At 37.6% G+C, this 25,633-nt stretch overlaps 1 protein-coding gene across 1 annotated transcript in view; it reads right to left on the reverse strand.

Annotated features, from left to right (window-relative positions):
- Positions 1-25,633, reverse strand: part of CDK14 (cyclin dependent kinase 14) — a 563,325-nt gene that overhangs the window by 536,400 nt on the left and 1,292 nt on the right. The window contains exon 2 of the mRNA XM_081079441.1: positions 19,678-19,709. Coding sequence (XP_080935567.1) covers positions 19,678-19,709 — 32 coding nt within the window. The remainder of the gene's footprint in view (positions 1-19,677; positions 19,710-25,633) is intronic.

The following is a 25,633-nucleotide window of genomic DNA, read 5'->3' on the forward strand; positions in this document are numbered from 1 at the left end:
GGCTTATAATGAATTTCCTAGACATGATAAAACACAATATTTTAAGTGATTAATAGTACAAAAATATCACACTTAAAAAAGAAATGTTCAAGGTGTAAGAGGCCAATGACTACATGAATGAAATCTACTGCAAACATTAAAATATCATGTTCTAGTGGCTTTCAAATTCCTTTTATTCGGTTTTACCACAACAAATCTATATAGGGAAAAATTAACATATTGAGAACTTTACATAGAGGCACCAGGTGTTCCCCTACCTTATCCCACTTATAAAATAACTAACTTTTAATAGGGAATTTACCGTGAGCCATTCACTGTTCTAAGGGCTTTACATGTATTAAAACTCATGTGATTCTATCAACCCTGTTATTATTATCCCCCCATGTCAACATGCATGGAGAGGGTAAGTGTCACACAACCAAGCAAGAGGTGTTCGAGCCTTGACATGATGGCAGGTTGATGATACCGGGCAGCTGGGCTCCAGGCCTGACATCTCGCCCAGAACATGAAACTACCTCACAGCCTTCCCTCACCAATGAGGATTCTGGGGTTGGAGGGGGGGGGAGTGGATTAAGAGGCTGTCTATTCATCATTAACAAAGCTGCTAAATGGAGGGGCGCAGGCTCGAATCCATACGTAATCCTAAATTCTTCTCCTAAGCAGCTTCCTGTTTTCACCAAACCTTTGTCCCAGTTTGTAATGCTGTCAGAAGTGTCTTATTTTCTCCTTATTCTCAAGGGGATGGTTGCTAGCCGCCTCTCCCTTTTTTCCTCCTAGCCAAACTGCCAATATTCCTCGCATAGTTTAGAGCTGTTGGCTCTTGAGGCAACTGAAGAATACAAAATAGGATTTATGTTCTTCACAGCTATGGAAAATTAAATATTCAGGTCTATAAATCTGTCACAGAATATGAAAAATAAAATGCATCTGTCTGAATGGACAAACTAGTGGGTGACATGTTATTTGTCATTAATGTTACAATATTGAGAAAATATCATTTTGAAATCCACATTACCAGGATTCACACACCTCCCCTAATTTGATCCTGAATACGTCCTTAAATCCTGACTTTCTTAGGTAAAGCAGAATAATAGGGTGAGGGTAGGAGGGCAGAAAACCTGGGTTCCAGACCCAGCTCCATTGTGAGAAAAGTAAATTGAGGCCTGGGGCATAGCACTCACCTTCTCAGAGTACAATTTTCTCCTCTACAAAACAGGGATGAAAATATTTATCCATGACTTCACAGGGTTGTTGCAAGAATTTACTGAAATAACATGTGAAATTGTTTTGTTAAATGCTGAAGCCCTACCAAATCGGCTCTGAATACGCAGTGACACTCTGACCTGACATGACAAGGGGTTGCAGGACCTCCGATGATGGCTAAGGGGGAGACAGTGGTCTGTCCCTCTAACCACACCCCCCAACACACACAGGTGAAACCATCACTGGATTTGAAAGTTCAGGAGCTGTGTTCTTACACAACAGTGAGAGACAATAAGCGCTGATGTAAAATGAAAGGCTTGGAACCTGCAGGAGGCCACCACCACTGCAACTGCCATCCCAATCCGGTCTCCAAGGGATGGCGGATTCTCTGGGGGAGCTGCTCTGATCACGTGTGAGGCCGGTGGAGACTGTACCTTCAAATCACCTAAAATGAGTTGACATGAACAATGCTTGGGTGTTTTACCTTTTTTTAAATAAACTGGGGGAAAAAACCTTAAAACAAAGCTATTACCTGAAAACCTAGTGCTCAGAACACTTCAGATATTCCTTTTCAGATGCTTCGTTTTTCCTCCTTGTTTCACATTATCAACATGCCAATATCTGCTATCAACCCTGCCAACAAGATGTACATACAGACAATAGGCCAAGGAACAAAATAACTAAAAGTCCTCCCTCAAATTCGACTACAGCAACAGCTGCCCCTCTCTTAAAATAAAAGATGTCTAATTATTGGTATTCATGTGGCGGTACTATACCCGCAGAAAGCACAGATCCACTCTCTCAGTGCACGCCACAAATCCTTTTAAGCCTTGTGACATCCTCCACTGTGCAGATTTAGACCTGCACATATGTCTCAGTTAGGGGCAGAAAACTCCCGTGATTACAAACTCCAGGAAGAAAAAAACTTAAAGACAACAATTTTAAGGTAAATTTTTTTAAAAAATAAAAAGATTTTTTTATTTATTTATAGTACGAGGAAGCCAGTGAGCTGACAAATAGCATGCTACTACATTAATAATGGAAACTATGAATATTCATTACACAATAGTCATAAATAGAATGAAGGGAAACCAGAGAGTGCAGATGGGGCAAAAATTCAGAAAGCTTTTAAAAGAAAAAAAGGAAGAAGAAGAAGGAAAGAAAACACAACCTCAGACAATACTACTTAAGTAAAGGTCTCTGGGTGGAAACTTTGATCTAAGATAAGATGAGACAGTAAAGAAGGAACTTCCTTACACAAAGGTAAATAAACAAACAATAAAAACTACCCAAAATGGCTGGAAGAGCTTTCACTAAGAACAGAGTCAGGGTAGTCTTTGCTAGAATATTTGGGATAAGAATAATACGTCTCCCAAATCACTAAGAAGATTAGTAGGTATTGCCCCACCCTCCACATCCTCACTCCCCACTTAGAGAAGGGACAATTTAGGTGAGAATCGAAAGCACGAATGTGTCATCTCAAATATTTAATTTTTATATATCTTGGGAATGAGGAAGGAGAAAACCAAAGATACAATTAGAATTAACCCCAAAACACGTACTTATGGATCACAGCTTGTTTTTCTCCCTATTACAAGCTACAGACTTCTGAAAAGGTCACCATACTGGATCCTCAGTTTTTCTAGAAGATCATTTCAAGGTTAAGTACAGAAAACACATATGCTAGGGAGGAGCAAAAACACTACCACACCAACGGACCACACTTTAAGGTTTTTTAAAATGTGCACAGATTAAATTATTTCCAAACTAACCATCAAGGCAAAGGACTTGGGTACTAAATTATTGACAATGCAAAACATTCGGCCTGCACTTTTTAAGGAGATAAGAAAGAATTCTGCAGGCAAATGCCAGAGGATTGCTAGAACTGGAGTAATAAACACCTACTCTCTAAGTAGGAAAATCAATTTGTTTGCAGCACTTTCGTGTCTCAATTAGCCCCACAGCCAAGAACTACCCTAATACACACTTAGCATTAATTTGCAACTTAAAAGTCACACAATTCAACACTACTTGTAACTCAATACCATTTAAATGCAAGAAACTTTCACCGTTTCTTTGAAAAAGCCAACAATCCAGTAGGCCCCTCCCAGCTTCCACTTCAGTGGTGGGCAAGGGGGCTGACTAGGTAGTCCCCTTCTCCCCACCCCCCCCACCATCTCACTAGCCCTGTGCTGGTTGCTGGACTTCTCTAAACCTCAGCTCCGCCATCTGTAAAGCTAGAAATAATAACGACAAAATTATGAGGATGATTAAAAAATGTACATGACGAAAAAACATTTAAGGGTAAAGGGGGTCAAATAGATGGTGATGGAAGGAGACTAGACTCTGGGTGGTGAACACACAATGTGATGTATAGATGATGTATCATAGAATCATATGCCTAAAACTCCTATCATGTGATTAACCAATGTCACCCCTATAAATTTAATTTTAAAAAAGATTTTTAAAAATGAAGAAACATTTAATGGTTTGTGTGTGTGTGTGTCAAAATTTAAAAATGATTGGTGAATTCCTGTGGCATTCTAAAAGAGAAAAATAAAAAAAAAGAAGTCTTATCTATGAAATTATGGAAAGAATCTCATCAAAAGACCTCAAAAGTGTTGTCTATTTCCTCTTTCAAGAATACTTATTCAGCACATACGAGGTACAAAGCACTACACTGAACCAATGAGAATGAACAAAAACCCACCTAGCTGACACACCCAGCCAGAGGACATCCCTTCCTGCCAGATATAATCAACACATGGTCATGGAAAGGCCACTGTGATGAGAGAGGAAGGGGGCAGTGGCAGGAGGAAGCCTAAGTTTGGACTTCACAGCCTCAGTTTCCCCATCTTTAAAATGAGGAGGTTTCTAAAATGAGACCACTGGTGTCCCATGATAAAGCTTAGCAGGTGCCATATGACCTCAACTTGTGCCCCGCAGATATGAGGGCTGACATCAAGAGAAGGATGACACAAGTGTCACTAAGCGTGATTAATGCTGTGAGTGGCAGAATCAAGTCCTATGAAGGAGACTGCTGCTATGTGCCAAGACCTGTTAAAGGATTTACAAGCATTATCTGATTAATCTTCACAATCACTTTGCCAGGTAGAGATTATGATCCTTATTGGACAGATAAGGAAAAAGAGGTGCACATAGGTTGGAGGGTGAGGGGAGGGGAATACCAGCTGGAAGACAGGAGAAGAGATCCCAAAGCTCCTGTTCCTGCTCACCACCTGCATCAGAGGGAGAGAGCTCAAGACGGGAAGCCCAGGAAAGCACACAAGACAGTGTCACAACCAAAGACAGCAGGCACCAATCAACCACTCGAAAATAAAATCTGGAAGACAAGTACCCAGGCATCACCCACTGAATCAATAATTCCTGTGACTCATCCACAAATTGGTGACGTTCCCTGATCCCCCAATGGTGGTATTAACAGATGTCCCACCAAAAGTTCATAAACATTTTACCCGTTTACAACTAGACAGAAATACTGTGTGCTAGTTGCAACATCTTGCAGGACATATTCGTGGCTTTCACTACACAAACACTTAATATAGAGACTTGTAAGAGCAAAGAAATGTCAAGAAGATAATGAACAAAGAGGCATATATCTCTTTTTAAAAAAATAAATTTAAAAATTCTCAAAACAGCCTTCAAATAATTAAACATGATCAACAGTTCTACAACACAGCATACTTTAAATTCTCACCAAACAAAACTTAAGATAAAACGTACTTGAGGACCCTTTGGTTCTTAAACATCTAGAAGTTGAAATAATCAGTATTTTATGTTGATTAAAATTGCTTATATTGAAAAAATACTCATCTGAGATGCAAAAAATAACAGCTTTAATTTAGAAAGTCATAAGCATCAATAGAAAAAAACTGATAACTACAAGAAAGGAAAAGATTAATAAATTGTTTGCAGATGACATAATTTTATACCTAGAAAACCCAAAGGAAACCACTGAAAAATACGGAAACCAACAGAGTTTAGTAAAATAGCAAAACATAAAGTAAATATATAAAAATCTATAGAAGCAGAAACAAAATTTGAGTCTCATTCTTAAATTAGTAATTATTTTTTAAAAGATGTCTCAAAAGAACATGAATGACAAGTGGAAAAGCTGAGACACAAAGATTTAAAAAAACTACTATACTTTATGAAGAGATCTGTATTTTAAAATAAGGACTTCAACAATAGGACATAGCATATTCCTGCATGAAAAAAATAACACTGCAAACTTAAAAGAATATTCTTTTAAAAGTATCGAAAGAAAACTTTTTACTAAATGTAAAATTTTATTTTTATAAACTTCCATTTTTTTCTATATTATCTGTATTTTTTAATCTTCTCATAAATAGCCAGGTGTTACTTTGTATTGTAAAAAAATAAAAAATACATGTTATAAGCGAGATTAGCACACCACACTAGCCACTGGCCTCAGAGGTAACATGCCCAAATGGAAGTAGAAACTAGTCAGAAGCTCTCACATGTATGTTAAATGCTCCCCAAATAAACAGCAGGAAGGGTTGGCAAATACATTCATTTTGAAAATAAATATTAACTTAATGAGCTTGGTGACCGGAACACTGATTCCACTCTCTTGAGAGATTCACTTCCCTGCTCCTCATCAAAAAGAAAAAACACTAAGAAAGCACAAATTCACCTACTTCTGAGCCCACTGGTACCACAGCAGAATATGAAAAATCACTCTACATTTATGTCCTCAAATCTTCCCAACGCAACTGTAAAAGCAGAAGACAATCAATGAGACACATGCCAGAACTAGTCTATGAAATGCAGTGGGGAGCATGCGGGCGTTCAAAGACTTTTCTTTTTAGGGGACATACTTCTGCTAATTGCAGGGCAGGGGCCAATCATTATAAAGCATCCACATCTCCTGCCTGTTGCATAGCTCTTCTTCTCTTCCTGCACCAGTCATGCACCACAAAAGAATTATGTCTGTCATGGTGGAAGGATGGCACAAGCAACCAAATAGTCATAAACAGATTGGACCTGAGCTGTGAAAGGGCTCAGGGGAAAAACGCACAGTGGCTGGCGGCTGAACCATTTTCTTCAGACTAGATGGAGCAGACGGTCCATGCCAAGACCATGCAGTTTCAGGAAAAAAAGGGAAGAACACCCAATGATACTGGAAACACGGAGAAGATCAGAAAGAGAGAAAGAAAAAAAAAATGGGTCTATTTTCTCAACACCCATTTACCAATAAAAAGGAATACAAAGCATTCAATGTCTCTCTCCATGCCCACCTAAATCTTTTTTCTTACTAATATGTAAATACCAGGGGTGCCAAAAAAAAGTATACACATGACTTGTATTCAACTTTTGTTATCGGTATATATTGGGTATTACAATTTTAATACAGTTTTTTTCCTTTCTTAAAATGTGTATACATTTTTTTGGCACCCTCTGTATTTAAGAGCTCTGTTTCCTCTAGATTTTTAATCTTCACAAAAATTTCAACAGTCACAATATGAAATAAAAATGAAGCTAGAATCCCTTCACATGCATAAGCGAATAATCAAAATGTATATATAGTCAAGATTTGAAGAGAAAGAATGAATTTATCATCTGATATATCCTCTTCAATATTAACTACGTGTCTTGTTTAAGGAAGGCAATTTACACCCTTTGAAAGATCTTCTGACACCATTTTTTGAACATGCCAGTTAAAACATCTACCAGCGTTGCTCTCCTAATGCCTCCCACCTCGAACCAATCTTTAGGCAGCCTGCTTATCCATGGTACCTAATCCAACCGTGAACCTTCTGTAACCTTCATTGTCTGCAGAGCCCTGATGTTTAGTTGGAAATTTGTATTAAATTATTACTACTAGAAGGATCATGCTTGTATTTCAAACAATTTCCCCTAATCCCCACCCAAATCCAAACAAAAAAACAATACAAGCAATGTAAAGAGTAACTGAGAAACGAGACCTTGTTGATCTCCCACTAACTAACTAACCATGTTCTGGTCAGCAATTTATTTCATCTCCCTGGACCTCAGTTTCCCCTGGGTAAAATGGGTGTAATTGGCTCAGAAATGACATACGTGTACATCTACTGCAGGAATCTTTTAGGTTCTCTTCCTCTTCTGCCTTGTTAGGAAAACCATTCATCTATTAGAATTACTAATAATTACCAGTTGCATGTAAGAACTTTAGGTCAATTGCCCATCTACTCGTATACGCTGCAAACTGCCTGTGTGAGTTGTTTTCCCCTTCTCCTGGGAAGCAGCCCAGTAAAATGCTAAACATATATTGGAATCACAGAGACTAGGTTGGAATCACGGATTAAATTACTTTCTAGCTGAGGGGCTTTGAGCAACTCACAACTTAAGTGCACCTCAATTTTCATATTATCTTTTTGTTGTATTTCCTTTTCTCAGATGTTTCCCCAATGCAGAGAACAGATATGTTTTACAAAGCTGAGATTATACTCTATATACAATGGTTGTTTTCACTTAACATTTTAATTTGTATTTTTTGCTATTTAATGTTTTATAAATTTTCTGCAATGAGCATTACTTGTCTTAATAGCTAAATACTAAATAACTAAATACTAAAATCATTCAGTGAAAAAGATGTAATTGTGATAAGAAGGAAAAACGCTGAACCTGAAAAAAAGTCTAGGGTGCGTTCAATATGCCTATGTTGCCTGAAAAAATATTCAAATAAAGGGAAATGTATATATAAAACAATATAATGAGGAAAATCAAAGGAATGCTGTAGATACTAAAAGTGAATCATCTGAAATTATTGTCATCCAACTAATGTCATTCATATGGGTTTTAAGATTTTTATCTTCAAATCACTGTGGAAAAATTAATGTAAAGCAGACCACTACATCTTGCAAAGTATATATTTATTTATATTTTCCTTTTATGACTAAAGCACCTTTTTGTTGCATATGTAACACATCATTTAGGTAAAATAATGCAAACCTCTTGGGTAAAGTTCTGAGCTCAATTAGGGCATCTGGGGACAGGCCATATGTTACCAAGCATTTTGCACACCTGAACCCCAATATCTAATGACCCAAGGATGCTCACTTATAAAATTCAATAGTCTGCCTTTTAAGAAAAGAAAAGCAAGTCCCGCAGAATCTTGCTCCATCATATTCACTTAAGACAAAAGCAAGCTCCATCATATTCACTTTAGAAGATATGAAGGAGCTATACAGCTGAAGATTTCAAGAAAACAAATGAGCACCCATAACTCAAAATAAGCTGCAATTCATGCCTTGAATGATGATTACTAACACACAGTTTTATCTCAATCTTATCTCTTCTTCATCTATAATTTTTAATTAATACAATTTCCATTAAAATTGAAAAAACAACCATTAATTTATCCTTATTCATTTTTATCCGTTGTAGAATAATGTCTACTTAGCCCTTCCTTTGTTTAAAATTTCTTTATCACTGTCTTAGTTTTTCTTTTGGCTAAAATATCTGGAAAATTAGTGTGATATTAAGAAATATACAATTGTAGAATTAGGAATATAGTTTCTGAACCAAAAATCAGGATGCATGACCTGAAATCAAGAACTATTCGAAAAAATTTGGACTGCATGTGACTGTACCAATATCCATCTTTAACTCCTTTCCAGTAGTTCAGTAACATATTTTAGAAGAGTCACCCTCCATCATTTTTATCATCCGAACACACTTGTGGGATATGACAGACTCTCAAAAAATAACCCTGGCTAACTGCAGCAGCAGTGTTCTCGAGGTGTGATTTTTAGGTTAGGGGAAGTGAGGAAGCCTGCACCAAAACCTTCAGGGGGTGCTTGGAAAACTCACCGTCCAGGCCTATCACTGCTTCATAAAGCTGGTGCAACCTTCTCTTTTTGAAAATCATTTAAAACAGAACAAATAATGCACTCAGGTAACTAAGTTACAGTCATAGCCCAGCCTTAAGGCAAGGAACAGACTAGAAGAACATATTTCAGTTTTTTTCCACCACGATGTACGTCATGGTGATAATTTCATACTTGGCACATTCCCATGGACCAACTCTGGCACAGGCCAAATTCCTGGTACTCTAACTGCAACTCAGCCCTTTTTTTTTCCAACTCAAGAAAATACATCAAAACATGATCGAGAGATTGACATCAATCTACTCTACATTTTTTTCATTATTTGCATACTTCAATATTTCAGCTGATAAGAACACAGTTAGAACAACGTGTTTGAGGTCAGCTAGACTAGAATGGTAACTCCCAAACACTGAACATGAAGACATCTTCTAGAATCACACTTTACAGACATCTCAAATGACGGTACCCACAGATTGAGAAAACACAAGCACATGGAATCAGTGACTCTAAGACTCCCTGGGATCTCTGTCCAACTTCAAGTCACCTTTAACACTTACAAGACTGACTTACCAGCCTGGAAGAAAGTATATCAGTGAAAAATCAAGTAAGTAGTCTACCTGATACAACTTTGGCTGACTATACGTACAACTACATGTTGAAATAATTTTTCTACTTTTTTAACTGGTCATAAAAGCCTAAAATTTTTTTTCCACACATTCCTTACCCATGCATATAAGTTTTAATGTCACAGAAGTTAATAAGCAGCTATTTTAATAACCACGATGTTCGTTTTGCCACGATGTTCGTTTACATCTGAATGACTATATCCAAAATTTTTATACATAAAAATGTCATTTATATACAAAGCAGCTCAAATTGTTATTAGCACATGCATAAAATAGTCAAAATATCGACTTTTTGTTTTTTGTGGATTTCTGACACGTTTTGGGGGAAAAAACTTGAAATCAATTAACTCAGCAAAAGAGTTAACAGACTTACACATGAAAAAAGATTTACACATAAAAGCAATTAATCTCATTAGTAAAAAATTAAGCACATGTTGCACTGTAAGATACTGTACTAAAGAGTACTGCCATATATTGCGATAAACAAAAATTTTAAGAAAATCTCCAGGTTCACATGCTTAAACAAAGAAAAGGGAAGAAGGGAGGGAAAAGGGAAGAGAGGAAGGAATGAAGGGAGGGAGGGAAGGAGGGAAGGAAGAAGAGGGAAGGGAAGGGAAAAGGGAGTAGTGGAGGGGAGGAAAAAGGAGGAGAGGGGAGGGGAGGGAAGGGGAAGGAAAACAGGCAAAAAACAATGAAAGAAAAGAAAATTTAAAAACTAAAAAATTGAAAAAAATAACTAGAACCAACTTTATATATTGAAAATAAAATATATTCAGAAGGAAAAACGGAGTATTCCTTCAATTACTCCTTTACATGCTGAAAGAGCTCTTTCAAGAAACCTGACACTGATGTTCCCTGGAGAACTCAAGCTTGCAAAATTGAGAGCGACTTGCTGGTTTCCAATTTTTTGTAATTGTGCCTTCCGTAAATTTTATGACATAAAGAATAAGAAGAGGTAAGTGTGTTTTAGACTATAAAAATGTTTAATGAATGTATCCCTCAGAGAAGGATGATTTAGAAAGGTAAGTCTGTCACAGTGACAGCACACTCCAGATCAAACACAGACCACAATTCCAGTCTTCAAAAACCCTGACCTACCGTGTTTCCCCGAAAATAAGACCTAGCTGGACAATCAGCTCTAATGCGTCTTTTGGAGCAAAAATTAATATAAGACCCGGTCTTATTTTACTATAAGACTGGGTATAATATAATACCGGGTCTATATAATATAATATAATGTAATGTAACATAATGTAATATAATATAATATAACATAATATAATTTAACATAATATACTACCCGATCTTATATAAGACCAGGTCTTATATTAGTTTTTGCTCCAAAAGACGCATTAGAGCTGATTGTCCGGCTAGGTTTTATTTTTGGGGAAACATGGTAGTGAGCACACAATAGAGTATACAGATGTCATATTATAGTTGCACACCTGAAATTCATACAATGTTATTAACCAATGTTATCCCAACAAATTTAATTTAAAAAGAAAGAAAATCTTTTGACCATAAAAAAAGAATGACACTTCTTTGATCTTACCAAAAAAAAAAAAAATCGTGAACCCCACCCCTCCCACCCCCTTAGCTGACTTTAATTATCATATGGCTCTTAGAATAAGGGTCATCTCAAACACAACCAAGCAGTTTAGGGATTTGTAGATTATAAATGAGTGGCTCAAATTTCAGTCGAAGGAAAATGGGTAGCTGAGCCCATTTTGTACTTCCTGAAGAAAATCGTAAGTACCTAGGCTGTCTGAAGAGACTTCTTACACCAAAGGTCAGCTTTCTGCAAAGGAATTCAAACATACAAATCAAAGCACTACCCCAAAGGGCACACCAACTACCCTTACAGGGAAACTTCCTATAGGCTAATGGGCCTGTCCATCAGGAGGCACAGTGCTCTGGAGGAGAAACAGGACACTACTCATGCTTTCAACGTCCGTCCATAACATTCTGTCTTTGGGGAATTAAGAATATAAAAGTGACTAATTCTCCCCAATGTCATACATTTTGCATTTTGGGACATAAACTTCCCCTCTGAATCTTTACCCAGACATGCTAGCCACTGTCTGGGACTAGACATAATGATGGTAATTATGACTACCATAATTAGGGAGATGGTAAGTGGGATCAAACATTTATAGAAAAGAAAAACTGAAGCACAGAAAATTTCAAGCATCTGAAAATTTCAACTACAATTCCAATGAGAGAATTAAGAAGGAAGTAACGTTCTTTTTTAGTCATGCATCCAAAATGTTGAAGCTGAAACCTAATGACTTAGTGAATTACTGGCACAATAAGAGAACAGTCTGGACATTTCTAGACATCTTGCATGGGATAGGTTCATATCATCCAGGACTGGCAGACATGACCATGGTGAGAATAAATAGGATGTAAAGTAATATAAAATCTTACTGTAAAGAGTGCAATTGAATCTGTGCCCAAGCCCAATACTGAAAGGTGACAGAAGCTGGCCAACCTGTAAAGGCCAGTAGGATTAAATTCTGTGAGAATGGCTAGTTTGAGAGTCGGGTTCAGAGCATATCCAGAGCCTCACATAAAACAGGCATCAATAAATACTTGATGTATAAATCTTTGAATTGAAGGGAATTATGACAAGAAAGAAGTGTGGGGAAGGTGGGAGTGGAGGAGTGAGAAATGGAACAGTGAGATCAATTAAGAGGTTACTGGGATAAAATAGGTAAACGTGACAAAGTCCTGAAACAAGGCTGTGGCGGGGGAATGACAATGAAGACATTAAAATAAGAGATGACTGTTTGATAAGGGTGGAAAGGTAGACAAAAAGATTATGAATGGCCTTGAAAGCCAAGGGAGGAGTTTGGATTTGAACCTCAGCTGACAGGGAGCTTTTAAAGGATTAAGTAGGAGAAGAGCATGATTTGTATTTCCGAGCTGTCACTGTGTTGGAACAGGAGACAAGCAGGGAGGCCAGTGAGACCAGACTACCTCAAGCCCTGGCAAGACGGGATGAGGCTGAATGTGCACTCCGCAGTGGGTTGGAGATGGCAGGAGGGCACAAGAGCCAAGCCAATGTCTGGATAGGGGCTTGGCGGGAAGTTTAGGATGCTGCCAGGTTTCTGCCTTGGAAAATCACATGGCTGTTAAAGCCAGTCACTGAGACAGGAAAGAGAATAGGTACAGGTTTATGAAATACATGAATTAGTAATGTTTTGTAAGCACTGAGATTGAGGTGACTAGGAGATGCAGAGGCAGAGACATCTAATGGGCAGCTGGTTCCCTAGGAGTGGAGTTCAGGACAGAAAGCTGAGTCAGCCACACAGATGTGAGTATAACCATGGAGTGGCCAAAAGCAAGGAACACACAAACCACTAGAGGAGAACATAAAAAGATGACCACAGAGGGTTCGGTTGTGATGAAAGAGATGGGGGAAGATTTAACCATGTTCAGAGCCCACGGGGAAATACCTATAAAAAGGAAGAGACAAGAAATGCAGATAAGAAAGAATCAATGACGCCGGTTTCTGGTATAGAAAGGAGGGAAAGGAATTCAGAGGACAGGAGGAGGTCTCCCCTGAAACAGGAGAGATGACCCTCCTCTGAGGGGGAGGGGGAGGGGCAAAGGGGCAAGGGGAGTAAGACTGGAGCAAAGGAGGTACGTATGTGGGCAGGGTGTGGTCGCCTGACAGTAGGAAGGCAGTGGGGGGCACTGAGTTCAACAGTGTCCACCAAAAATTCCTACGTGGATGTCTCAACCCCCAGCGCCTCCGAATGTGATCTTCTTTAGAAACAAGGTTGTTTCATATCTAATTAGTTAAATTAAGGTGAGATCACCCTGGAGTAGGGTGGGTCCCTAATTCAATATAACTGATGTCCTTATAAAAAGGGGAAATTTTGGATACACAGACACTCACTGAGGGAAGATGATGAGAAGACGTGCAGAGAGAAGACGGCCCTCTACAAGCTAAGGAAAGAGGCCCAGAAGAGATCCTTCCTTCACAGCCCTCAAAGGAACCGTGAGACAGTCAAATTCTGTTGTTCAGTTTGTAGTAATTTTCTATGGCAACCCTAGCCAACTGATAGAGAGAGAAAGTCATCTACTAAAAGAAGGAGGGCTGGAGGAGGGAGGCTAGAAGGTCTGAGGGGAGTGGAAAGGTTTCGGCAGAAAACAGGCCAGCCACACAGTACAGGGCTGTGCACAGTTGCCGTAGGTTCCAGCTAAGGCTGGAGACGATAAATTTATTTATAGAGTGATTTCCTCAAGCAGCTCTTGGCAGCCAGTGGGTGAGAGGAAAAGATGCCAGGTCAAAATCAAGGGCTGGCAGAGATTACAAGCAAAGTAGAAAGGGGTAAGGCCATGAGCATCCTGGCACAGGAGTGACGCACCATGAGTGAACAGAGGAGAGGGGCTGGGTGACGGGCTGGAAGGCTGGGCGAGGGCAGGCAGAGGACGGCTCATCGGGAAACTGGAAGCCAGCAAAGAAGAGGCAGAAGGAGTGCAGCAGGCCTGAGAGAGCTAGAAAGGAAAGACTGTTGCCGGGGTTTAATGCTTTAGATGAGGAAGTCAGGGAAGTCTAAAGCTAGACCCTTGTATACAGCATTACGTCATTCATATAGATGTGGACGCCTCCTGTGATGGTGAGCTGATGATGACGGTGATGATGATGATGACAGTCAGGATGAGAAAAGGCGGCAACAGCTTCTACCACCCTCAGTGTATGGAAAAGAACAAAGAGGAGTACCCCCAAATCACATTTGTACCTAACCGCTAGACTCGAGTTCTCACAAAAATCACTGCCACATTTATAGCAGGTATCAGTTACATCTTTACACAAAATAACAAAGAGGGACATGGACTAGAAGTTGAGACCCGTGTACACTGCCCCCATCTATCTCACATAACGATTACATTAAGCAGAGAGGAAGTATAAGTTAACCTACAAGAATGTACTTGAAGAAGTTACAGATCAGATGCAAAGATCTGAAGGTATTTTATATGCTTTATTCGTATTTTCCTAGAGTACAAAAAATAAAATAGCTGGAAAAGCCAAAATAAGTGTTGGCTGCCCTTTCTGATTCATAAACATGAAACAAATGAGCAGAGCAGAGAATAATCAGAAAACTCATAAAAGATCACCCTTTTTTGTAAACAAATCAGTGCTTAGTCATCTGGATTATATATCATAAACCAAGGAAACTCTTCACGTCTCAAAGGTTGATTTCAATTGCTAAATTTTTTTGCATTTCTACCCAAAGAGCCAAGCACTTGCTGCTGACAACTTATCTGAGCTAAAATAACAGAGGCAGGAAGCAGAACTAAAACTACCCAATTTACCATTTTAATTTATGCACAAGAACCATTCATGAATTGCTGTGGCTTTAAACACTGCCAACTCTCCATAACACATATGTTTACACTTAATTGGTACTCTTTGCTTCCAAAGTTCAAAAAGTTTTGTGTATGGCAATTTTACATTGGGGTAGATTAACTGTATTTCTGACCTTTTATATTTGAGGCATCATGATTATTTAAAACAAGTCATAAAATCAAAAAATAAGATTTAAAAATTTACTTGAGTCATGTAGCTACTGTTCATTGCCCCAGGAAGAATGGGGCCACTCAGGGGTTCTGCCCTGGACATTTACCGGGGACCAAAAGGTGAGAAAGAAATCTGGAACGTTCTGGAAAGTCCTAGTATCACAGATATAAAGTTCACACTTACTAGAAGCTCTTATCACAATGTCACAAAAATCACTGTATCCACTTAAAATTATGACACAAAAGAGCAACCTTCTTTCATCCTTTAATCTGGCTTAACCATTTGTTTCTCCAACAATTATTTACTTAGCCCCTTCATTTTGTCCATGTACTATGCCAAACCCTAAGGCTACAAAGATCAAGAAGTTTTGTAAGGAAAACAACAAAAGCACAAACTAAAACCAATAAAATTTTACTTGGGATATCCTTTATAAATCATAAGCCTATCCACATCAAAAGTGTAAACCCACAGAACATGAAATGCTTCATATTTGAATAGAGGCCCAGATACACAATGAATTAAGGGTAAAATGATCATCCTTAAAACACCCTCTCTCCAAATATGATGGCTTCGCCAAAATTCTCTATTCTAACAAAATTGCCTGTCATTGTAAATTTCTGAAGCCCTCAATAGTTAACTTCCCAAGTGCCTCAATTTCTCTCTACAACAAGCATTAGCTTGCAGTTCCTGAATACAATTCCAGGCTGGTTATGAAAATTACCAGTCATGGTATTTCTGCCTATTTAAGAACAAATAACTAAATATACTTTTTCAAATAAGTCCATATTTCTTTTTCTCCACTGTTCAAAGTCAAACATTCATACACATCCTAGAGAAATCCTCCACAGAAATTAGGGAGTAGCAACTAATCTCCAGCTCCTTAAGATAAGGAGCTCTCCAGCTCATAAATACTGAGTAAGAAGAAAAGTGCCTCATCTTGATGCCTATCTAACAAGCTGACCCAGACCCCAGGGTTCAAGATTCAAATCTTCACTGAATTCCAACACACTAGAATTCCCCCACCTTCAAGAGGAAGACCACAAAACAAGTTCAAGAAAACTTCTACCACTATAATCTGAAGATGATCTTAGAAGTCAGTGACGTTCTGTATATACATATATATATATATATATATATATATATATATATATATATATATATATATATATATATAACAGATCCGACACTCTTTTCTGAGCTTGGTAAAATTGTAATTCTATGTTGATTGTTATGTAAGATTTTATCCTACATTTAAAGATGCAGACAAATTTGAAGATCATAGTCTAGCTGATTGGTTTCACAAAGGAGAAACTGAGCCCTGAGTAAATTAAATGAATGGCCCCAATACCCAGGAACTGGCAAATGAGAATCCACATTGTCTGACACTCAGTAAAACAGTCTCTCTCCTTCATCTGCAACAGGCATTTACTCATATTCAACAGATATTGACTGAATGTTAACATACGCAAGACACCCCAGGGATTAAGAAGCTGCATGCAGTCATCCTCCCAAGAAATCTAAAACACGGTAGGTTTCAGACAACTTTCACAGTTTTTATCAATATGCAAACCATCTCACAAAACTTCATACGGTATTTTAGAGGAATATCTGAGAGTACTGCTCCTCAGAGGCCTAATTCTTAATTTTGAACTAAATCCGTCCACCCTCCTCGTAGCCCCCCAACCACAGAAGGTGGATGTCATGGTGGCAGGAAGATGAAGACAAGGGCAATAATAAAACCAATCATGAGATATTTACTATGTGATCATCAGTATTCAGAACCTTTGTATGATTCATTTATTTAATCCTCACAATAATTTTATAAAAGGCTTGGAAAGAGTCAGTCAATTGCTCTTGAGAGGATGATTGAGTTAGGTTCGTTTACACCCAGGCATGACTTGATGGCTACTATCTCCCAGGCTCCTGAGCCTGGGTCTTCCCCTGATTCACCGGGAACTACCTGGCCTCCGTGTACCTCAGTTTCTTCCTCAATGAAATGATGAAGTGGGACACATGACCATTTCAATGGCTCTTCCAAGTGTAGGATTGTGTGATTTATTGATTTGAGGTATTTAACCAATCTTTGTGGTACAGAGGAAGGAAAACACTTTGTGAAAGTTAAGGATAATTCTGTCCCAAATTACAAAATGCAGACTTTGCACAGAGGTTTCAGGGTAATGAAGATGGATAATTACAGGTTTGATTTATATGTGGTCGGACAATTAAGTTCATGAACTTGTTGCAATGATGTTGCTATCCTTTTTTGATCTCAGAGGGATTATTTGTTAAGAATTTGTACCAACTGAACAAACAATTGACCAAGTTGACTATTTGGAAGTACTGAAAAGGCTGCGTGAAAAAGTTAGAGGATCTGAACTTTTCGCCAACATTTCATGGCTCTTGCATCATGACAATGCACCAGCTCACACAGCACTGTCTGTGAGGGAGCTTTTAGCCAGTAAACAAATAACTGTATTGGAACACCCTCCCTACTCACCTGATCTGGCCCCCAATGACTTCTTTCTTTACTTGAAGATAAAGAAAATATTGAAAGGAAGACATTTTGATGACATTCAGGACACCGAGGGTAATACGATGACAGTTCTGATGGCCATTCCAGAAAAAGAGTTCCAATATTGCTTTGAAGGGTGGACTATGCGCTGGCATCGGTGCATAGCTTCCCAAGGGGAATGCTTTGAAGGTGACCATAATGATATCCAGCACATTTTCTAGGATGAGTTCGCCAACTTAATTGTCCGACCTCGTACATCCTTAACTTTCATCTAGGCTCCAGTCTCAGATATTTTTGAAAGCTAATGTCACAGGCACATGACAGAATAAAATACAATCATTAACAACGACATTTAAACCAAACAGAGGTTTTGTACATTCCTAATGGTGATTCGGAGTCCAAATATAAAAGCATGGGGAAATATGTATAGGTGAAAATAAAAAAAGGATATATATGGGCTGTGGTATTTTTTGTTTTTTAACATGAGGGAAAAAACAAAAACACCTTTCAACAGTCTGGTTGCCGCTGGATAACAGAATTTGGGAGATTTTTTTCTTCCTCCTTTTCCTTATTTTTCTTTTTTATGTAACCTTAAGTTACCTCCCTAATTAGGGGAAGACTTTTCTTAATAAAGAGAGAAAAGGTGCTCAATATTCCCCCATTGATTTCTTCTGAGAAGAAAGAAAATACTCTCCTAAAAACCTTTCAGTACCACTGCCGTGATTCCAGATACAGGTTTAGAAGAGAGCATCATTATTACCTACTACACATGGGGAAGAGAAGATTTCTCTATTGCTTCAGGTCTAGAATAGCTAAATTTTATAGGCTGTTTCAGGAATGCTGGCAGGGGAAGTGGCTTTGGAGTCCAGGGACACACAACTTTGCAGAACTGGGCACGGGAAAAAAAAGAGCAGGTGCAGCAAAGGAAGCAGCAGACCGTGAGAGGCAAAAGATGCTGGCCTCATCCAGAAATCCCAGTCTGGAGCAGGTTCTCCCTGAGTGGTCCTGCCCTACAGGCAGCACAGCGAGCCACATAGCCAAGGGGACTTTTCATGAGCACAAATGTCCCTTCCTCTCTGAAGCATGACAGCAGAGGGAGAACAGGTAGCATATTTCATGGAATCTGTTAAATCAAACAACCACACCAAACTAATCTATGCTTTCATTAGGTTGCAGGATAAGCACCTAGTATAGATACATCTGTATTCACATAGCATAAACATGAGATACACATATACACGTGGCCCAGTTTACAACACAGATCAATTACTGTGGCTTTCGATGGCGACAATGAAGCGCCACTCTATAGCACTCTTGAGAACATTTCGTAAACATATTATTTCTCTGGTGATTCCTACTGATGCACCAAAAAACTCTGGAAAGAGTACAATTGAAAAATCACATTCAGAATGCTATTAATTACATATAACCCCTCTGCCTTACTTGAACAGGCTTTTTTGCTACTTTGTAACAAGTAGATAAAGACAGATCTGTCTGATACACAAAGAATAGGAAAACTAGAACGGGAAAAGTCAGCTCCTCCTTTGGGAGTCTGACAGACAATATGTGGCGTCAACATCGCATCACGACCTGATTCAGAGAGGGGCTGCAAGGAAGCCATGGTGCCCAATTTACCAACAGTTGCAGACCTGCCCTGAGCACCCCCATCACGTTGGGTTGTGCCAGCACTGCCACCATCAAGAGGGCAACAACACAAAAGCCTATGCTGTCTTTTGTTTGTCAATTTAAAAAGACATATTTATGTTGATTGCTACCAAAATTCATTTGAATGATTATTTTAAATTGGAAGACAATATATTGTAACTAAAGTGATGTCACTTCTTTTTTTTTAAGGCATTCTTTTTTCTGTTTCTAAGTGCAAAGTTGGCACCTATTGACTTTACCTGGCAGTAATTAAATACATCTAACATTAGATAAAGAAATTTAACCTACCTCATCAAAGGTGGTGTCATCTTTCTTCAAAGCTATAAAATAAAAAGGGAAAGGAAACAGTTATTGTGAAACATCACAAAGAGACAAAATATCTAAGATCTAGAAAACAGAAAAAAAAAAAAAAACAACCCAAAACCAAAGCAGTATGGTGTTTTCATTTCAGAAAGTAAAACTGTACCCCAACCTGAATAACAATGTTATGATACAAACAGGAAAACTGCAAATAAGAGAGAGAATTGCACAGCATGCATCTTTGTGAACCGCTCTCATAAATATGTAAATACTACTGTCCTCCCAAGTATGGAAAAGAAGTATGCATATCTTTCCCTTATCTCTTCTTTAGTAGGGAAATGTTTTAATGAAAGGATGAAAGAATCAAAAAGTAATCTTAAAGAAATTTCCCCTTAAACTTCTGGGTTTTGAGCATATGTCATTATGCCTGGTGTATGGACCTCCCAAACCAATTGTTAAGATGACACTCACTCTACACAGAGCCCTGAATGAGATTTTCCTGCTGAGAAAAGTTTAAGTATAGTGATGAAAGACGAAGCATGTAAAATAGGCGGTACAGAGACATAATTCAAACATTTCAATATAATAAATTTTATAACAAAGTATCACCAAAGGAAAGAATACATTCAGAATATTTTATAGTAACTAGCGAATACTTGAAATTTATTTTAAATATACATGGCATCAGAACTAGAATTTTATTACTCTAAAGAGAATGAGAAATATTTCATACATAGTTGGCAAACATCAAGTTCCTTAAATATCACAATTACTTAGAATGTTTCATATTAAGATAAATGTACAAAGTAGCTAATTTAGCTGCAACCACTTGTTGGAGAAATGTTTCAAATGGGTGGAATTCTGCATAGGTGTTTACTGATAGTTCTATCCCAGATACAAGCACTTGGGTAGCTCCTACTTAGAAAGCTATGTTCTGACAAAAGCAATGGAAAGCAAATTATTCTGAGAGAAGCCATGTGCCTAAACTGAAGTTATCATATCAAAGTTTACATTATATAGTCAGCAATCTTGAAAAAGTTATTTTTTCTGTTTCATACTATAACTTTGTCTTTTTAAAACATCAAGAAGTATGGGGTTGTAGTCGTGAGTTAAGGGGGACGAGGGCAGGTTGAGGGAGATAAAATGCTTCTGAAAGCTTAATTCTTAATCTTTCCCTTTTGCCTAAGAAACTGATCTGTAAGAGATTTCTCTATTTCCTTTATTAGAGAATAATTTCTTCTGAATTGAAAATTAAAAAACAGTCCTTACTCCCTGTCTCAAATGGCTTATCTCACATTCAATTACACATATTTTATTATGCATTTGACTAAACTTACATTAAATTTAAAATAACCTGTTTTGATAGAAAGATATAAGATCCTAGATGTTCTTAATGGTTAGGGTTAGTTCTTAATGGTTACATTTTAACTTAGAATGTGAAACATCTACTCTAGGATGCTTTCTTTAAATACCAGTCAACAACATTACTAGATTAAATCCCTCACTCCCTCAACCCATGGCACATTCTTTAATTAACATACTTGACTAGTGATTCTGTTATAAAATATTAATGATATATGTAAACATTGACAAGTTGGTCCATCTAAAAAAAACCAATTTTTTGGAATAAGAAATGGTTAGCTCATTGATTTCAAACACAAAGTCAATTACTGTACAGCCTCATACCTAGCACATTTAACAAAAATTAATTGAAAACACATCATGGGGCTGCCATGGAAGATGCGAACAGCGGCAAGCTTATAATTCACAGCACACACTTTTAAATATATTTACTTTGGACATGATAAAAGTTCTGGACATTCAGCCACGTTTCTTCTTAAGCAAAGCATCCAGTAAGAACTCCAGCTGATACTATCACTTAGAGAATTGCAAATAAGGAATGAAGACCCTCAAGTTAAAAGATGAAGAAAGCAGAAAACTAGAATGTCTTCGACACCCAGACTGGACTATTTATTTCCTTTTTGCCCCCTACCAATTTCCCCAACATTCTGGATAAAGGGGTGGGGTCTGTAGGTAGAAAGAAAAGGAGGATTTAGAGGAGGGAATTGCAGTGTTTTATTTAAAATATAAGAAGCAGGAGGGCAGATTCTCAAGGCCAGGATATAACGGAGGAGAACATTTTAAGACCAATTAGTCTATCACTTCATTTAAGCCCTTCATTGCTAACACCTTCCAGTTTCTTCTAAATATTGAATCCTTGCCCTAAACAGAGTTAATAATAACAATGAAGGCCAATCATAGGTGTCATCGCCAAATATTTATCAGGTCACTGATGAATAAACTCTGACCTAAACAAGCACACAACATCTCATTATCGATTACATTCCCTGATTGTCATTAATCATTCATGTAAATACAAACCAACAATTCGAGGATATCATGAAATAACAAGCCTACCCTGTTTCCCCAAAAATAAGACCTAGTCAGACAATCAGCTCTAACATGTCTTTTGGAGTAAAAATTAATATAAGACCCAGTCTTATATTAGGTAAGACCGGGTTTTATATTATAGTAAAATAAGACTGGGTCTTACATTCGTTTTTGCTCCAAAAGACGCAGTAGAGCTGATTGTCCGGCTAGGTCTTACTTTCGGGGAAACACGGTATTACATGTTTCTGGGTTAACAAAGGGGTATGCATTAAACCATTTAAGATACTCAGATATTCTATTCAGTCCTTTGCACAGACATTGCTTCCTCTAGAAAGCTTTCCACAATCTCACCAAGACTAAAGTGGTATCCCTCCTATGTTCTCTGATAGCAAATTATGCTAATCTTCATGGCAGAATTTGTCACTCTATACATATTGTCAATGCCCATTCACTGGCCTGTCTTCTCTTAAAGCCCTTGAGGACAAGGACCGGTACCAGTGGCCTCTGGATCTGAATGCCAGCACAGTATGTAGAACAGAGGCGGTACTCGATAATTATTTGTTGAATTCCTGAGTTATACTCAATGGCAAAAGGAAAGCATCTTACATTTTAAGACATACTAAACTTTCGGCATACGAAAACCATATACTATATTCTCTTATGAAAGGATCATCCATTTAAATTCCATTTCATAGTTTTCAAATTAAAATTTTTTGCAACGACATTGGGAGAGGACACAGTACAAGTTAAAATTTTGTCTGAACCTTTAACCTTACATTTCTCTTTTCTGACAGAATGGACTTATCAAATGACAACTGGACTCTAGAATTACACACTTACAGTACAATGTAACAAACTCCAAAATTCAGTGTAACCACAGCCTCTTCCTTTTATTCAGTTCTCTCACAAACTCTTTTAAAGAAATGGTATACATGGATTTCATCTCAAATGTCACAGAGTATAAACTTCCTTTTGGAGATAACCCAAATAAATGTGAAGAAACGCATTCACATGAGTATGAAGAAACGTCAGTTTGACCTTAATCTTAAACCGGATATTACAGAAAGCCTTTCTCCTGCTAGTCTACATTCAAAAACAAAAAAGAAACAAGAAAAAAGGAAATGGATTTTAATACAAACGTCTTTAACAATTAAGTTCCCATTTGTCTTTGTTTATGCTAACCTAAATTTAAAAAAAAAAAAAAAAAAACACGTGAGACAACTATGGTAATTCCTAAATAAGTGAAGGTACTGACTATCTGGCAGAAAACCATAAATACTACTGAAATCAATGGATGACTTTGAAATTCAATTACACCCATCTTATAAAAGAACCATAGCTGTATAATAGTCACTCCCTGGCAGATGTCATAAATTAGAGTGCTATGGCTTGAAAGTCAATGTGTTTTATTAAACCCTTTATAATACAGTGATCTCAGATCAGCTGTATTTGAGGTGGGCAATGACAAAGCTGGTGTGATCTTTCATGCATGAATAAATTAAACATTAGCATTGCCACTTTTATATAGTCAGAATTATTATTAATAATAAACATTGGTTGGATATCACATACTTCCAAAAATTGTCTTCATTTTCTGTAGATGAATTACTACTACTTTCTATGGCTAGACAATGATATTGTATATTTTATTGTATAACAAGCTACACTTTTGAATCACACTGAAAAAGCAAAATAAACTCAGTAAGTTTATTTCAAAAGCCATCATGGATCGGTTAAAGGGAATGAATATGTTGAGATGTTGGATTATTCAACAGGAATAAACAATTTATTCTTTGATCTCCTCATGAAGTACCAATGAAGAAAGGAGGAAGATAGGGGATAAACGGAGAAATTGGAAGGAATAATAACAGCCTCCTGTCACAATTTCTACAATGTGACAGATACTCCACTAGATATTTTATGTATTTTATCCGATTTAATCTTCAAAACAACCTTAAGAAAATTTACAAATGGGAACTCTGGGATTTAGGGAAATTCTGCTAGTTTCCCCAGGCACACAGCAAGCAGAGAAAATGGGGTTTAAACCTAGACCAGCCCAACTCCAAAACCTATCCTGTTTTCAGATTAGCTATATTGTAAAGTCAGTGGCCACTTCTTCCCTTACTTCTCTTGCTTTCCACCTAGATCAATTATGTCAGTCTGATACAATCACTAAAAATAGTAACATATTATCCTTTCCACCTAAAAGATCAATTATGTCAGTATGATGCAATCAGTAAAAATGATAACGTGAGAACATAACATCTGCTGAGTCTTTATTACATACCACACAGGACATCATACATATTACTTCATTAATGCCAAAAACAAAACTGAGCTCTACATGAAAAATTGAAGCTCAGAAGTTGAGGGACCTGTCCAAGGTCACTCAACTACAAGTGGCAACACCAGAAACCCCCAGTCCATCTGACACAGCCACAACGCCTTTAATCTATGCACTACATAATCCCATACTAAAGCCTCAATTCAACAGCTTCCAGCACCTGAAAAATCCTAAAATAATCATATTGATTTCACTGCTTTTTGATTTTGCAAATAAAACATCAAGAAACTACATAGATAACAAAGACTGATTTTTCTGTAATGCTACTTCTAATAAATGTCTTGGGCATGGTATTCAATCATAATCACTTCAAATCTCTTTATCTCCTTTTACAGGATTCCAGAATGAGATTTCCTATTCAGAATCATGACGCTCCATCAATATAAGAAATAATCAGTTATGTTTACCACAGTGTACTGTTCCTGAAAGAGAGGAAGTAAAATCTACTAGATCTTAGAAGACATTTTAACAAGAGTTGGAATCAAAAGGAATTTCATATCACTAAATCTCAATAAGCTAGAAAAATCCAATTAACTATAACACCCCATTTGCCAAAGTTTGTAGTTAATCCAAATTTTACTGATTATTGATCAAAACCTTAAACTGATTTAAACATGAGGATTTTTTACATCAATATCCATGGTTTCTTACTGAGATTCTATTGCAATGAATTATTTAACACAAAACTGGAAGGGTTCCAACAGAGTCATTAGCATTAGTAAATATACAGTTAATGTGTTTTAGAACAAGGCTTAATGGACTCCAGAACCACCTCTGCGACAGTTTGGGTTGGAGGCTGAAACATCCACCTTAATAATGAACACCTACTCAACACCTCTCTCTCCCTCTCTCCCTCTCTCCCTCTCTCCCTCTCTCCCTCTCTCTCTCTCTCTCTCTCTCTCTCTCTATTTTCCTGGCTTCCAAGTTAATCTGAATGTAGAGACTGTTCACATTCTAATCCCTAAGAGTAAAACTGCAATACCCCATACACGTAATATATAAAACCAGGACTACATACTGGTTTAACACCATGACTTTACAGTCATCTTGGGAAAGATTTTGTATCTATCCCCAAACAAAATTTTCAGTCAAAAGACAATAAAGAAAACTAATCTAAATTTTGACCCATGCTTTCTCTGACGTCAAGAAAGTTGGCATATTTTCTGCACTTATATAATGCTTTTTTGAATGAATGGATGGAAGGATGAT

This window comes from Rhinolophus hipposideros (assembly GCF_964194185.1).
Source record: "Rhinolophus hipposideros genome assembly, chromosome: 18".
NCBI classification, from domain to species: domain Eukaryota; kingdom Metazoa; phylum Chordata; class Mammalia; order Chiroptera; family Rhinolophidae; genus Rhinolophus; species Rhinolophus hipposideros.